Here is a 16,477-nt window from a genome sequence, read left to right as displayed (position 1 = left end):
CCCACTCTGCAGCCCTCCACCCCCTCCAGAGATTGCCACATGCCCATCTTATCTAGGTAGAGGTTATACTGCCTTCTGAGTGACCGTGTGTTTGTTACCTGGCTCTGCCAGGCCTGGCTGGCACAGAGTCCATCTCCATGAGTGCTGGGTTTGTTGGGAGCTGGGTGTATAAAGCAGCCAGGCCAAGAGCAAAGAACAGATCCACGGGCAGGCTCAGCTGTCAGCATTCACTCCAAGGCCAACACGCTCACGTCTCCTCTGGCCAGGGCCTTCTGACATTCTGCCAGAACCCCCAGTCCTTTGGCCCTGGCTCTCCTGTCTCCCCTTAAAGTCAGCCAGAGGGAATGGTGGAACCCATCCTAGCAGAGTCCGCCAGCCACAGCAGGAAACCAGGAGCCTTCTCACCTCCTTGATCAATCTATGCAACGGAAGTCGAAGGCCGGGTGCTTGATGCTGGGTGCATATGGGAGCACAGGCCAGCTCTGGCCCCTCATCTCACTGAGTTTATGTTCCGGTCAGAAACATACCTAGTCAAGTAGACATACAAGCAGGTATACATCAGCTAACTCTTCAGGAAGGGAACTGATGGACTTTGCAGATGAATGAGCTTGCACTAAGTGCCGGAAGGCCTCTAGGAGGAGGTGACAATGGAAGACAAGGCTTGGAGAGCTGACAAAGTAGGCCACACAAAGGAAGTGGGGGAGCATCCTGGGACCCTCATATGAGGAGCTCTAAGATGGAAATGCTGGGCTATGAGAACAAGCCAGTGTAGCATAAACACGGAACAAGACTGGGGTCAGCAAGAAATAAGACCAGAAGTTAGGTTTGGAGTGTAAAAAGTGCTCTGGTTTTTATCACTAGAGTAACAGGGTGTGGGGCGGTGTCTGAGGCTGGGTTGCTGTGATGTGCCCTGTACATGCCATGTTCTCTCCAGTGTCTGTCCAGCACTGATGGCACAGCCAGAGAGATGCAAAGAAACTGGGGGATAATCTAGGGGCGAGGGGATGTTGCCGGGTCAGGGCTATAGGTTCAGAGACTTTAGAAATACTTAGGACATAGAGTCTGCTGGAAGTGTCCAGAACTAAACACCTTTATTGCTTGTCTGCGACACCCTGCAGTGGGATGAGGCTGTTGGGCCACCAGAAATTCCCACCTGGGACTAGAAACAGGGGACTTGAGTTCTCAGCTGGGTGGGGGCGGGGTGGCCCGCCCAGTCTCCTGGGAGGACGAACCCAAGGATGGATGCTCGAGTTCAGCCACTTCTGCCATTATCTCCATGGTGTCGAGACTGTTCTATGGTTTGAGTACCTGCAACAGGGAAATGTTTCCCACAGCAACGCTGTGAGCGGACATGGAATCTCTGGCTAGGAGGTTGTCAAACTACAGGCCTGCGGGGAGACCCGGATATCTGGGGACTTCTACCACCTCCTCTCCCCGACTTGTAGGAGCCTGCGGGAGCGTCCGGTATCTGTCTCTCTCAAGTAGGCTGGTGGTGCACACCACAGTGATGCCCTCAGATAGGTCAATATGGCAGTGATAATCAAAAGAGCTTGCTTTCATTAGGGAGTAAAGGGAGTCTTTATCTCCTCTTGACCTATTCTTCATTAGGGAGTAAAGGGAGCCTTTATCTCCTCTTGACCTATTCGCAAGCACTTTCTGGGTCACTCAGGTGACCTCTGCCCTCTGTCCCGCTTTTCTGCAATGACTCTTGCTCCATGGCTTTTGCAAACTCTAAACTTGTGCCCACAGGCTCCCTACACCAGCCTTGAGGGACCATGGGTCCATCAAAGTCTGGGGACGAATTTTTGTTTTGTTTTTGTTTTTGAGGGGTTGTTGGGGATGGGGGGAGGGACCTTTCCAGGGTGACCTTAAAGGTATTTCATGATCAGTATGGTCTCAGCAGTAGTGAGTAACCAGTTCTAGGTTCCCACCGTCTTGGCTTTGCCAGGGATTGACCAGAGTGCTTCTAGAGGGCAGGCTGGGTGGTCCTCAGCAGTAGTGAGTAACCAGTTCTAGGTTCCCACCGTCTTGGCTTTGCCAGGGATTGACCAGAGTGCTTCCAGAGGGCAGGCTGGGTGGTCCTGGGGGGCACTGCGGGGAGCAGGTATTCACCAAAGAGGATAGAAATGTTTCTACACTTTGTCCGCTGACAGGACAACCCTAAACGTTGGTTCGGTCTCTGTTGTTCCACTGGCCGTTTATTCTGTTAGAAGCCAGTGGCCTGAGGCAGAGCTGAGGAGTGAGCTGGCCTCTGAGCAGAGCCAGCTGTGTGAAATCTGGGCGAGCAGGCTCTCAGGCCCTCAACCCACTCCATGACCTTGAAGAGCCGCCTCGGATGGTTCTCCCCCTCCCCCAAGTTATTTTTATCCAGCCTGACAGCCCTTGGCTGTGGCAGCAGTCTGGGCTCTGGGATCCGGATGTAAGCCAGGCAGCTCAGATGTCTGGTGCTGAATCCCAAGAGAATGCCTCTTGGTGGGGGGTGCTACCATCGGGGCCTCTGGTCCTCCACACTGGGGACCCTGTGGAAGGGCCATAGTCCTGGAGGATGGTGCCTGAGAGACAGGGAGCTGGGCCTCCTGTAGCCTTCCCGGCCCTGGCTCCTGTCTGAAGCACTGTGGAAGCTGGTAGTAAGGATACCCTGCCACAGAGCTGTGAGGCTGTGGAGAATCCTCCTGGCCTGCATTGTCAAGTCACTGGGTGGTGATCTGGATGGCTGAAGTTGGGGTGATGGTGGCGAGGTCTCAGATGGACTGGAGAACAGATCTGTTCTGTGTTTCGCTGTTATGGGGTGAGCCACAGAGACTTCTCAGTAGCCCCCACTTCGTTTCTGTCTTCAGGGAGTGGTGCAGACAGTATGTTCCATCCGGTTGGCTTGGGATGGCTGAATCCCACCAGTTGTCCTGACTAAGGGGGCGGCGTGCCTCACCTCCTCACAGCTCTGGCCTTGGAATCACTGAAGTTCAAGCTTCACCCCAGACCCCAGGTCCACGTGTGTACTGGGTCCACAGTACCTAGGGACTCACAAGGCACCACATAACTCATCTGTGCCAGTGGGGAATGAGACTGAGCTCTCAAATGGCTGCGGGGGCGCCAGGTGGCTATCAGGGTCGGTGGTGAGGGAGGTGGGGGGAGGCTCTGATGGGGGGGGGAGAGGTGCCTTTGCATAGAAGCCATATGAGAAAACAAAACAGAAAAGATGGCACCATTTTTAGAGCTTCAGGGAGAGGGGAAAAAAATAAAACCTTCCTCATTCCCAGGGGATGGTTGTGGGGAGTCAGCTCAGAAAGCCCCAATTTCAGTGATTTCCGAGACCCAGGAGTGGTAGAACACTGCTCCAGCAGGCCTCCCGGTTGGCCCCGAAGGAGATGGACTGGAGATGGAACCAGACACACTGTCATCAGACTTCCCAGCTCCAGGGGCTGTTGGGGAGGAACACGGCAGGGTGGGGACTATGCTCCTGGCAGCCCTGCCACCGAGGGCTGTGGGTGGAGGGGCAGCTGGCCTCTCAGGAGGATGGGCTCTCTGGGTGGGAGTCGCCCCTCGGCCGGGCAACAAATTCCGCCGGGCTGGGGGGATGGTGCCAGCAGCTCTGTGCATTGGTGCGGACCTTAGGGCTGAGATAGGGTAAGGGGGAGAAGAGACATTGGGGAGGATAGGGCCAGGGACTCTTCCCAGGATGGCGAGCTGACTGCTCAGGGAAGGCAAGCCTGGACAGCTATGGAGGAAGGACCAGGGCCACACGGGAAAGGCCAGGGCACCGGTGGTTGTGGGTGAGGGTTCCATCTCTGCTGCATAGCTGTTGAGGTGGGAGAGGAGGCGAATCCGGACAGGGTCTGCATGGCTGCTGGGTCCTTCCAGGACTCCCAGGTATCTTATGACCTCAGTGAGGCATTCCCGGAAACCAATGCTCCGGAAGTCAACAGCCAGGGCTCGGGCATCAAAGAACCCTGTAAAGTAAAGCACTGTGAGGACACGGGGAGAGGAAGCACAGACCCAGGACCCGCCCCCACCTGTGTAGCCTACAATGACCAAGTGGCCTTGGCCTTGTCCCTTCTGAGTTCCAGTCTCTCATTAAAAAGCACTAGAATGGCTGGAGAGATGGCTCAATGGTTAAGAGCACTGACTACTCTTCCAGAGGTCCTGAGTTCAATTCCCAGAAACCACAGAGTGGCTCACAACTATCTGTAATGCAATCCGATGCCCTGTTCTGGTGTGTCTGAGGACAGCTACAGTGTTCTCATATACATTCAATAAATAAATAAATAAATAAATAAATAAATAAATAAATAAATAAATAATAAATATCTTTAAAAAAAAAAGCACTAGAAACCACACTGCATTACAAAATTTATTGCCTTCATACTTCATGATTAATGGGAAGAAAACCTTGCGGCCAGCATAATTTCACTAAGTGGACTCCTGGGAAAAGACGGTGAACACAGATGACAATAGAATGACTCTGCCTGCAAGGAGGCAGGTCCAAGGAGAGGAGACAATGACAGCAGCCACCAGAGTAGAAGGACACTTGAAGAAGGCTCAATTTTGGAGTGGTGGGGGTCTTTAGAAGTCACCAGAGCTGGGGTGGAACCACAGACCTGCCACTTAACCTGGGCACCGAACTGTGGGTGAACCTCCCTAAACCTCAGTTTCCTTAGCCTGAAAATGGAGGAGGAACAGAACCTGCTTCCGTGAGGAGAGAGGGTGAAGTGAAGTGGAACTCGGACACGCTCCATAGAGGGAGAGGTAGCCCGGAAGCTGTCGCACCAGAGTTCGTCCTCCAGCTCAGGAGACAGTCTGTGATATACTGCCTCCTGCCCGTTTTCCCTGCTCCGCACCCCCCCCATCGGCTGCCATCAGACAAGGGCTCTCTCTTGGCCTGATGTCACTGATGCCTGTCCCCAGAGCCATCTGCATCTCCACTGTCTCTACATACCTGCCCTTTTCTCAAGCACCTTCTAGGCAGAGAAAGAGCAGCCGGTACTGCGCCTGACTGTGTCAGCAAATGTCTCGTCCCTGGATCATGGCTGGGGCCCCTCTGAGGGACAGGACAGCTCAGCAGGAGTGAGTCTTGGTTTTGCTGTGTCCTGTCTATGTTTGCTGCACTCTTTCATTTTAAGCATTTATTTCTTTATATACTTCGAGACCCAGCTTACTGTAGTCCAGGCTGACCTCCAACTCATTATGTAGTTGAACTCTGAACTTCTGATCTTGTCTCCACACTCCAAATACTGGGCTAGCAGGCCTGTGCCATCACGCTTGGTTTATGTAGGACTAGGGCTGGAACCCAGGCTCTGTGAAGAGTAGGCAGCGCTCTGCCAACTGAGCTATAGCCCCAGCCCCTGTTAATTAATTAATCAGTTAATTTTTATGATGATTCATGTAGTCCACACTGGCCTAGAACTCAGATCCTCCTATAAGCGGAACTCCTGATCCTCCTGCCTCCACTTCCAGAGGACTATGATTACCTGTGTGTATCGCCACGCCAGGCTGTGTTGTTCTTTTTAAACAAATGCCTGCTTAGTTACTTCACTGCAGTATCTAATTGAGTCCTTATAAACGCCCCTCTACCATCCCCACTTTATAGCTGCAGAAACTCAGGGGCAGAGAGGATAAACCAGTTGTCTTCAAGTCAGAGTTAGGAAGCAGCAGAACCAGAGGGCAAATTAAAAGCCTGACCAGGGTGGTGAGGACAGCGCACCCCCACACCCCCTCCTTGTCCTTGTGAGAATGAAGTGAGATAAGGCAGCATTTTAATGTGCTGCCCACATGCTAATCACTACTTTCCTTTTAATAGGAGAAGCATGAATATAATTCGGAGCATCTCCCCACTGGATGCCACTGTTAGGAATGTGTTTCTTTGGCAGACTGTTCAAAAGAAGCTCCCATATTAGAGTTGACTGGGTGGGTCTGCTAAATTAGAGAATTCCTACAATCCAATCCAGACTAACACTTTCGGGGGTTGGGGAGGAGGCAATCCTGCAGTGCTGCCTGCCCCCTAGGGGCCACTGCTGAGCAGAGCGACACCAATTTGGACCACTTAAAAATGCAGCTGCCCTCTTCCAGAGTCTAAAGCTGCTCTTGGGTTTCCATCTGTAGCTAAGGCCTGTGGAGTAGGAAAGCTTCCAGACAGTGAAATCACCAAACACACCTAGAAGCTTTGAGACAATGGATCCATTCACCTGGGAGGGCTTTGAAAACTCATGGCAGCTTCATGATTTTAATGGAAGGCACTAACTAAACGATGGAATGATTTGTATCTTCCTATAATCCCACACTCGTGAGCATGTTTCCTGGCACTGCCAAGGGTACAACAGTAGTTCCTAAGCTTAGGCCAGTGGGTAGAGACACTAATACCATGTCTATGGCTAAAAATCTCAGGCAGGCTCCTCCTCGGGTTCAGGTTGGCTGAAGCCTGGGATTCTAGCGAGAATTTACCAATTCGAGCTACCCACCAACCAGGTCTTGCTGGTGAGACTTTTGGAAGTCTCTTACCTAGAACAATCCTCTAAGACTGGGAGTAGTTGAACTGCGGGAAGGGTTAGGACAAAGGGAAATACAGGAAGCAATGAGGGAGACAACTGAAGAAGAGAGACAGCTGAGTGTAGTGGGTAGTGGCTCATGTCTGTAATCTCTGAATTCTAGAGGCTGAGGGCGGGAAGACTTGTGAATTCAAAGTCAGCTTGTGGTATAGAGTGAGAGCCTTTTCTCAAAACAACAGTCTCCTTCAGTCCTACAGACTGAGAGCCAGAAGGCCAGGTTACAACCTACTTTGTGCACCAGTTTGAGCTCACCCTTTGATCCCCAGGGCCCTGTGTCAAAGCACTAGTAAGGTGAGTCCCTTCGGAGGGAGTAGAGAGCACTGTTACCTGTGCCACCAGAGGCATGGAGCATCTTCAGGTGATCCACCGTCATCTGCAAGACCTCAGCTTTCTCCAGCTTGGACGAGCCCTGCGGGTAGAGAAGGCAGAGGGTGCAGCCCGGCAGCTGATAGATGTCGATTGCTTCACTTCCCTCCTGTGCCTGTCAGCATTCGCTGCCTCCGCCTCCGTTTCCTCCCACTCCCTGACCGCCGCCTGAGCTACCACTTTGTCGAAGCGCTTCAGATCTGAAAGGCGGTCGCCAGTTCACACCTCTGTCCACCTGTCTGGCCTGTCTTGTAAAAACCCTCCCCTGACCTGACGGCCTCGATTGAGACTGCTTTTTCCGGAGCCTCCTTTCGCCTTGCCTCTTGGGGGCTGGGGGGGGGAGGGGTGGTACTTCCTAAAACGTTTCCAGTGAATGTCGGCCCTACTCATTCTGTTTGCTCTTCCCACAAACACTCATCTACCTCCATGGCTTCATCCACCATTGCCAGACTCCACTTGCCTCCAACTTCGCTCCAATCTCCAAGACCTAGAACATTATCTGAGCCGGAGTCTTGCCCTTCCTTGGTTCTCTCTTGGGAAATGTTTCCTACGCCTCCAGGGAACCTTGGCTCCTATAGGAAGGGCTCAATTCTCCATACCAGTCCCTTAAATACAGTCACCAAATCTAGTCCATGGCTGGTTCTGAGAAGGTTTTAATGAGCATCTGTGGAATGGCTGACTCGCACTTACTGGCCTGAGGGAAGACTGATGACCTGTGACCTGAGCCTTGATCTTAGCATAAGGATCTCTGAAGCAGTCCAGTTCAACTGCCTGTCTCTCCACTGGTGTCCTGGCCCCGGACCACGCTCATGACAGGTGCTCGCTCTCCGAGTGGCCTGTTTTACTTTTAAAGAGTTCTAGAAACGTCAGGGGACGTGTGATTCAGCCACGTGCTCTGTTCCTGCTCAGATATTTACTATGTTTTAAATGTAGTGTAATCTGTGTAATGCAGTAGATCGCATTACACGACACCTCTTCTCTTCACTTTTGTCACCTGTGCAACTTGCAGAATAATCCCTGTCTCAGGATCCTTCTTAGGATGCAATCCAAAGGAATACAAGTCAGATCTAAAGTCCAAGACACCTTGCTAAATACAATTGTCTGTTCCCTGGCCAGTGATAACTAGACATTCTTGTGCATGTGTGTGGCGCATGCACACCTTGTGTGTGTGTGTGTGTGTGTGCCCATGTGTACACATATGGAGGTCAAGAGATAATATAGCGTGCCATTCTCCATTGCTCCCGATCTTATTTTTTGTTAGCTTTTTATTGTTTCTATGTAGTCTGTGCATCTGTGTGAATGCACGTCCATGTGTGTGTACCAGTGCCTACAAAGCTCGAAGGCATCATCGGGTCTCCTGGAGTTGGGGGTCACATGGAGTCATGAGTTCCTGGCTGGGAACTGAACTTGAGTTCTCTGGAGAACAGTACGCACTTTTAACTGCTGGATCATCTCTCTAGCCCTACATTTTAAATAGTGTGTGTGTGTGTGTGTGTGTGTGTGTGTGTGTCACAGGACAGTTCGCTAGCATCATTTCTTTCCATCCATAATGTGAGACCCAGACTAAACTCAAGCCCACTGTCTCTGCCTCGAATGCTGGCACTGCAGTGGTGCACAGCCACGTGACCGCTGTGGATCTGAGCTCAGACCTTCAACAAGTGCTCACACCCTCTGTGCTATAGTCCACAGGCAGTAGGAGATACCGTGAGAACCACACACCCTGCCTCCTACCCACTTGGTAGTTCCTCTGACACAACCAACAACGCCACATACCTGCTTCTCAAAGGCAGTGGGGACCAACCGTCGCAATTCGGAAAGGCTGCTGTTGATGCGGTCTCGGCGCCGTTTCTCTATGATCTGAAAAGTAATGAGATGTTCCCTGTAGGCATTCCCTCACACTTTCCAGTGTGTCCTGACAGACGCTGAGTCATATTTCCCCTCAGAATAGTTTTTCTAGGCAATAAATCTATTCTTTATTTATGGAGGACAAGAAGGAAAGTTCAGAATGACAATAATTTGCTTAATGTCACACAGTATAAACCTTGAGCTGGGACTAGCACTCAGGCAACTTGTACCGGTCTGTAGGGACACTATTCACTGCCCAACAGGACAGGGATGTCCAGCCTTAGCAGTGGTGCAGACCTGGGGGGCTCTGCTAGCCAAGTTCCAGTCGTGAGGACACCAGAATTGTGAGTGTCGCTCTCTTCAGCCGCACAGGTCTCCGTTCACACTGTCTGTTTCCCCGCAATTCTGGCAACAGAATCCTTGTTGGGCAGGAATTATAATCTCTCTTTAGAGACAGAATGTGAAGTTGGCAAAGACTGTTTGAGCACGTCTTCTGGTGAGTGAATGAGTGAGTGACTGGGAGGCTCTGGACCCCAGGCCTCTGGATGCTCAGGAAAAGGGGGCGGGGGGGGGGCGGATTAAGATGGAGAGCAGAGAGTAGTAAGCGGCCCTCTGCACACCTTCTGGCTTAACACCCCAAAGAAAGGTATGGGTTCAGAGGAAAACAGGGCAGAGGGCAGACTACAACCAAAGCATTAACGGGTGGTGCCCAGAGTTTATGGTAATGAACTGTCTTAAGAACAGCCCTTTGGTGGCCAGGGATGCAGCTCAGCTGCCACTGTGCTTGTCTCTAGTGTGCATGGGGTGTGATGACGCAGGCCTGTAACCTCAGCACTTGGGAGGCTGAGACAGCAGGATTAGGAGTTCAAGGGCATCCTAAACTACAAAGTGAATTTGAGGTAGGTGCCACCTATCACTCAGAGGAAGAAGCAAGGCATTGGAGGGGAGGTGGCATGCCCAGCCTCCAGGAATCCAACTGGCAGAGCTTGGGTTTGAACTTGTGCAGTGGGCTGGGATGATGGGCACGGGCCTCCTGGGATTGAGTGCGAACCCCGACTGAGCTCCTCGAAGGCTGTTGTACACTCACCCCTCTGCGCTTCTTCCGGGCTTGCATCTGCGAAGGGCTGGGGGTGGTCAGCGGCCTGGCCATCTGGCTGCAGGGGAAGAGAAAGGCTAGTTTTTCAGAGCTGAGGGATCATCTCCCTGGCCTAGACTGACCTGGGAGGCCTAGCTGGCAGAAGGCCCGGAGGGAGTGGAGAGTAGGGTGCATAAGGGCGGGGCTCCCAGGTGGCCACAGTTTCCTAGGCCAAGAGGGGGCGCAGAATGTGCATGAGAGCTCGCCAGCTCCCCCTTTCTCCCCGGAGACCCATTTCTTCAGGGCCTAGACCTCCATGCTCTCCCAGCTTCCTGCCTGTTAGCCCCTGGTGGCTGCGAGTTGCTCGCTTAGCCCCTGCCCCCCCTCCCCGTGGGCAGCAAGCCGTCGGGGAACCGCGAACCGAGATGTTCCCTCTCGGATCCTGCAACCCGATCCCGGGGGAGGGCTGACTGGGGGCGCGGGCCAGCGGCGGCCGGGCCGGGCCGGGCGGGTTAAATTTCAGAGCTCGCCGCTGCGAAGGAGCGTGGAAAGCGCAGATGCCGCCGCTTCCCACGGGCCGGAGCGCCGCCGCCCGCCCTCCGCCCGGCCCGCAGCTGCCGCCTCCTCCCACGCGGCGCGGCCGGGGGCGAGGCGGAGGCGGCATCTGGGTCACAGTCTCCTCTCGCACGCTCAGGGACATTGCCCTGGCCTCCCGGAAGGCACGGGTCTGGGTATCCTCGCTCTCCCTCCCATGACTGTGCCTTCTTCTGCAGCTCGGCCTGGATGATGGATGTTTACTCCAAACCCAATAGTTGTATTTCAAAGACTCTAGCCGAGGGGTTTCCTGCCCAGATGTTGAGCAGAATAACCACCCCAACTGCTCCCCCTCAGCATGGCTTTTTGCTCTAGCTGCCCTGTCAGATGGCAGAGGTTCACTGGAGGGCATCGAGGACCCAACCCTACACATGCTCAGCTCCACAACTTTGGGCAAGGTGCCTCTCCTGCCATTTTGGAATGTCAACAAACATCTCAGACAAGACCTTGCTCAACACCTGCTCCGTGTCTACCCAAGTTCTATCTCAGCAAAGCCCCCCACCCCTACCCCATCCCCCAGCTCCCAGTCCTCTGGAACTTTCTTTGATTGAACCCTTGTCTTCACCCTCCTGGTTAAAACCTGCCTATTCCACATCTATATAGTTTCACCTCTCTCTTCTTGAGCTCCATGCTTTCTCTATGTCTCTCACCCACAGGCTTACAAGAAGAACTTTTCCCTTGTGTCCCCTGTGCCCTTTTTTTGGTTTGCTTGTTTGTTTTGTTTTTTGGATTTGGTTTTATTAAGACAGGGTTTCTCTGTATAGCCCTGGCTGTCCTGGAACTCACTCTGTAGACCAGGATGGCCTCGAACTCAGAAATCCGCCTGCCTCTGCCTCCCAGAGTGCTGGGATTACCACCACGTCCTGTACCCTTTGTACTGCCTCTACCAGTGAAGTGATCATTGAAATGCAAACTTGATCTTGTCCTTCTTAAATCTCCTTTATGGCTTCTCAGTGCTTTTAAGATCATCCTTCAGTGGTCCAAGTGGTTCCCGACGCCTCTCAGTTCCGGGTGTCTCTTGCTCTACATGCTGCAGTCTGTGAAAGCACAGACTCTCCTACATTTGCATACGTGTTCTGTGCCCTAGATGTCCCTGATGCTTACTTTCCCAGGCTCCTGCATCCGCCACATTTACGTTGGCTCATTGTTTTACTCTTGCATGATTATTTGATTAACGTCCATCTCTCCAACAGGCCTGTGAGGGTGGAGCTCTGTTTCACACACTAGTATAGCTCATGTCTTCAACAAGCGTGGGATACGGTGGAGTTTGCGATAGGATTTCTTCCTTTCTTATCTTTACTGCCACAGAGAATGTAGGTACCACAGAAATCTGCCTTCTGGGCCTTTGTGGAATGGGGCATAAGTGGCTCACCAGGAGGGGCTCAGCCCACGTGACTATCTTCTTGGCATCTGAGGTTGGGTCATTTTCATCAATGCCTCACAAAAAGGTGGCTTCAGGAGGGAGCAGGTTTGCTCCAGGCACATCTGGAAAAAGGTATCTCTCTTACCCTTACATCTGGACAAACAGAGCTGTTCACAGGCTTGTGAAAACCCCTGGGAGCCAGGGCCCTGGGAGCCAGGGCCTGAGATCTGTAGGGCAGCTTGTTTACAAAGCTTCTCTGGTTCACTGGGGACAAGCTCTAAGAGCCAAGGTACATAAGAAACACAGCCTTTGTTTCCTTGGCAGGATAAAGCGTCTCTCTGGGTATTGGGTTAGCCTCGCGCACGTCACGGCCTCTCAGTCTGATCCCTCCTCAGGGACCATCTGTCAGAGGTTGACACTGCAACACTCAGCTTCAGGGCCAAGTGCACCTTGCCCCAGTCTCTTGGTCACTTCATCTCTGCCACATGATCTGCCCCTTCCTCTAAATTTCCTAGGCAAATCTCACTTTACAGTTTGCTAGGCACCACTGCCAAGTATCTTCCCTCTGGGTTTCATAAAAGTCCATTTTCCAGATGAGGATGCTGAGCCTCAGGGGGCCAAAGGGGCTTGTCCAGCCCACACAGCTGCTCAAGAGCAAAGCATCATGGGAACTTATCTTCTGGCTCCCAGTTCAGCATTGTTTTTCTTCTTAAGTCTGACTTCCTGTCTGTCTGACTCGTCCTCCAATCCCCTTATCCTCAAGGCTCCCAGCCAGAGCTCACCACAGCCTGGGATCTGGCCCTGATAGGGAGAGGCAGGCTGGAAGACTCTCTCCTTTGAGGGTCTAGGCAGATCTTCAGGGCCCCAGAAAGGAGATGATGAGCTCTGAGGATCTCCAAGGGCCTCTTGTATCCCCTCAGTAGAATTCCAAGGCAGTCTCTTCAGGCAGTGTGGCTTTCTAAGTACTCTGCCTGCCAGCCCCGAACACTCCCAATTCCATCTCTACCTGGTAACTCCCCTGTGTGGGACCCTTGGGGGTGACTCTGCTACAGCCAAGGCAGGACTCCTATGCTGTAATGGACGGACAATCGCAAAGCCTTTGGTCAGCCACGCAGCAGAGAGGAAAATTCAGAATCAGCATCATTAAGAAACACTACTTTCTGTTCTGCCTGCATGTATATCTGTGACGGAATAACGCAAGAGATCCCCTAAAGCTTGGTTTACAGGCAGTTGTGAGCCGCCAAGTGGGTGCTGAGGGTCGATCCCAGAAGAGTCAGCCCATGCTCTTAACCACTGAGCCATCTCTCCAGCCCCATACCCACTGGCTTTTAATTTAGCACTCTTGGCTATGTATCTCAAATATGCATCACCCACCCTGTCTCTCTTGTAGGCTGCACTTTCTGTTCTGGACAGCAGTACATAGCCATTTGTCTCATCTATTGCACAACAGATCTTAGGAGAGACAATCATGTTGGGGGGAGAGATGCAGCAAATGCGGGGCGAGCATCACGCCTCGTCATACAGCCTTTCCATTTCTAGTTTTTTCATCGAATCTTGCTGCCTTATGAATGTGACACCCTCCCCACCGTGTGACAACACTTATTAGAAGCCACCTTGTGCCAAAGCAAGAAGCCATGTGCTATATGCAGATACAGCCTCACCCTCAAAGGCAGATATTTGCACATACCCCCCCCCCCCTTATTTTTTAAAGAGAACCAGTTCAGGAAAGGGTAAATAGTCAACCACACAAGGAAATGGTGGGGAAGGACTCAGGTCTCCCTGACTTTAAAGACCACCAGGTGCCTTCAATCTTAAAGGAACAGCAGCACATAGACCTTGACTCCCAGGCTGACATATGGGAGTTGCTCATGAAATATTTCAAGATGGGTAAGGGACAGGCCGTATTCTGTGTGGATCTAGACTGTTTCAGAGGCCCAAGTTCACACAAGAGCTCTGTGGGTGATTCCCATGGGTGGAACAGGATGCTGTTACCACCAGGCAGATGTCCTTGGTGACATCAGAACACACCATGCCCCTTTGGTCTCCCAGCTCTGAGCATGAGGGATTGTGGACTGCTTCTGACCCTCAGAGTCTGGCTGCCCTAACCCTGTGGCCCCTGCCACAGTTTATCTGGCTTTCTTTGTACATGAAACTCTTCTTCTCTGGGAATTCCCTGAGGGCAGAGTCTGGGCAGGATACATCTGGGCTTGGATGCCCAGTCCAGAGTCTGGGCCACAGCAGGCATCGTTCAACAGTCTCTGAATTGAAGCATTTATGTCCGTTGGGGGGAGGGCCCTTTGCAAAGTGCTACAAAGAGGCATCTATAAGTCAGGCCGCCAGATGTCCAGCTGCTTTCCCTCCTTAGTGCGGTCTGGTCTTCTAGACCAGATCTTAACAATGGGCTCTGGCTAAGACACAGGGCGGGGAGTCTAACAGTGACCTTTACACCTTCACCCCAATGCTACCACAAACATGAAACCATTATCATCACCGTGGCTGTGAGTGGCCCCTCCACACTGGGGGCCCTGAAAGCCCACACTCTAACTTTTCCATCCTATTCAGAACCACCATATCCCTTGGCAGTTACTGCCCTGGCTGTGTGTACTCGTGAAGGCTAGAAGGAGATCTGATCCACCTTAGCTCTACGCCATTGACTTTGCACTCTGTTTCTTGAAGACCGGATAGCATTGAATTTGAGATCAGGGTGCTGGGCCCCTCCCTATCATCAGAAATAGGCTTTGAGAATTATTTCTCTAAATAGCAATTTCTGCTAAGTAATGTTTAAAGGAATTACATAAGGAACTATATTACACATCCCCAGACCTAACATGTAAGATTTGAGCATGGGGGGGGGGTCTATTGCATTAGCCCTTTCCCCCTTTTTAGATAGCATCTCACTAAGTCAAATGGTAGTGCTAGCTACTTATAGAGCTATGCCTGCCTCTGCCCACTAAGTGCTAGGATTAAAGGCATATGTCCCCATGCCTAGCTGTAGCCTCTTAAAAAGTCATCAGTGTGGTGGTGGTGGCGCACTTCTTTAATCCCAGCAGTTGGAAGGCAGAAGCAGGTGGATTTCTGAGTCCCAGCCATCCTGGTCTACAGAGTGAGTTCCAGGACAGCCAAGCTATACAGAGAAACCATCGAGAAAAACCAAACAAACCAAAAAAAGTCATTCTATGTATGTGTACATGTGCCAGGGCACATACATGGTGGTCAGAGACAAATGAGGTTTAGTAGAGCAAGAGAGACAGCTGCCTCAGAAGTTGGTTCCTTTTCTTTCCGTTCACATCCTATTCTCTATGTGAAACCAAAGGCTCAAACCTGCATGGTGAAACTGCATGGTGACAGGGTGCTTGGCTAGCACTCACCAGGCTCTGGATCCAATCCACCGAATAAAGGAAAAGGGGAAGGAAAAGGAGGAAGAAGAGGAGGGGGAGGGGGAAGAGAGGGAAGAAGAAAGGGAAGGAAAGGAAAAGCTATAAGGTGAGTTGGTGGCAGATGTGAGCTGGTGGCCTGAAGACTCTGACACTAAGCATTCACCATGAACTGCTGCTAAGGCCTTGACATTCTTCTGTTTGAGTTTTACACCCACTATGGCTGGCTTTATTATTTATACCCATTTTATAGGTCAGAAAACTGAAGCTTATTGGGTCACAGAGCTGAAAGGCAGCAAGGATCGTACAAGTTCAGTTTGTTCCACAGGTTAGAAGTTAAGTTATTTAACAAAAGCGGAACTCCACGGGTGACTTGGGTGGTTTGGTGGAAGGGGTACTGAAGATTAGAGTCTAGGCTTTTGCAAGTTGGCTTGTATGTCCCTCAGTCCCTAAACCCAAATCCCAGTATAGCAAAGGGGAAAGGACACAGCCTCCAGTCCTTTTGTGTACTATATGAAAACTGCTTCCACTGAAGAGTGAAATTGTGGAAGCACTGATGTCTTCATAGCAGACAAATTATGGGCAATGGAAGGTGGTACCAACATCTATGAAAGATTCCTGGGTCTGCAGGAAAACTCAGGACACGCTGGAGTCGCGGCACACGCCCCCACATCTTGGCTACACCTGAGGGCTGCGCACAAATCTGAGTGTGCTGGACTCTCTTACGTCCCACCCCCCCCCCCCCGGCCCTCGCCCCACCCTGTCTTACCTAAGATCGTTCTCCTGACCCACGTCGATGGGTCCATCAGACTCGCCGTCGGAGCCACTGGGCGCCCTGGGCCGCTTCATGGCGAAAGCTGGCTGCGGGGTCCCAGCCCTGCGATCCCTGGAGTTGGTTGTTGGGCCCCGCCTCAGCCCCGCCCCGGCCCGGGAACCGACGCCGCCCTTTCCCAGGGCCCTTTCCTGCACCGCAGCCCGGGGCGCCCCGGCGCCCCCTCGCCCCCGCGGTGACGCGCCACCGAACCGTGGGAAGGCCCCGGGCGGTCACCGCCCCCATCGGCCGCTGGGAGGTCCGGCTCCGCTCCACCGGCGCTGCCTGGGCTGGCGCTCTGGGTGGCCTTGGGCAGGTGCCCTGGGAGGCCCCACGGGGAAGCCCAGAGAATCCGGATCTGTCCCTAGTTCTGTGTGACAGACTTCACGTTGCCGTGCCTTAGCTTCTTAATAAGGGACAGACCTGTACCTTCCTGCTCCAGGGCGTCCAGTGTGTCCAGGGCAGGCAGATAGGTTTGGAAAGGTTACTGGAGTTGCCTTTGACCTCTTG

The 16,477-nt window shown here is 52.4% G+C and overlaps 1 protein-coding gene across 1 annotated transcript; it reads right to left on the bottom strand.

The window, feature by feature from the left end:
* Nucleotides 1-1,066: 1,066 nt before the first annotated feature.
* Nucleotides 1,067-16,099, bottom strand: Heyl (hes related family bHLH transcription factor with YRPW motif like). The gene is made up of 5 exons (XM_052177269.1): nt 15,926-16,099; nt 9,838-9,904; nt 8,679-8,762; nt 6,867-6,948; nt 1,067-3,947 (listed from the first exon to the last, which is right to left on the bottom strand). The coding sequence occupies exons 1-5, from the start codon at nt 16,003-16,005 to the stop codon at nt 3,280-3,282; spliced, it is 981 nt and encodes a 326-aa protein (XP_052033229.1). The 5' UTR covers nt 16,006-16,099; the 3' UTR covers nt 1,067-3,279.
* Nucleotides 16,100-16,477: the final 378 nt, after the last annotated feature.

The sequence above is a fragment of the Apodemus sylvaticus genome, chromosome 3, assembly GCF_947179515.1.
Source record: "Apodemus sylvaticus chromosome 3, mApoSyl1.1, whole genome shotgun sequence".
NCBI lineage: Eukaryota > Metazoa > Chordata > Mammalia > Rodentia > Muridae > Apodemus > Apodemus sylvaticus.
Note: the sequence above shows the minus strand (reverse complement) of the source record. Positions and strands in the feature narration are given on the sequence as shown.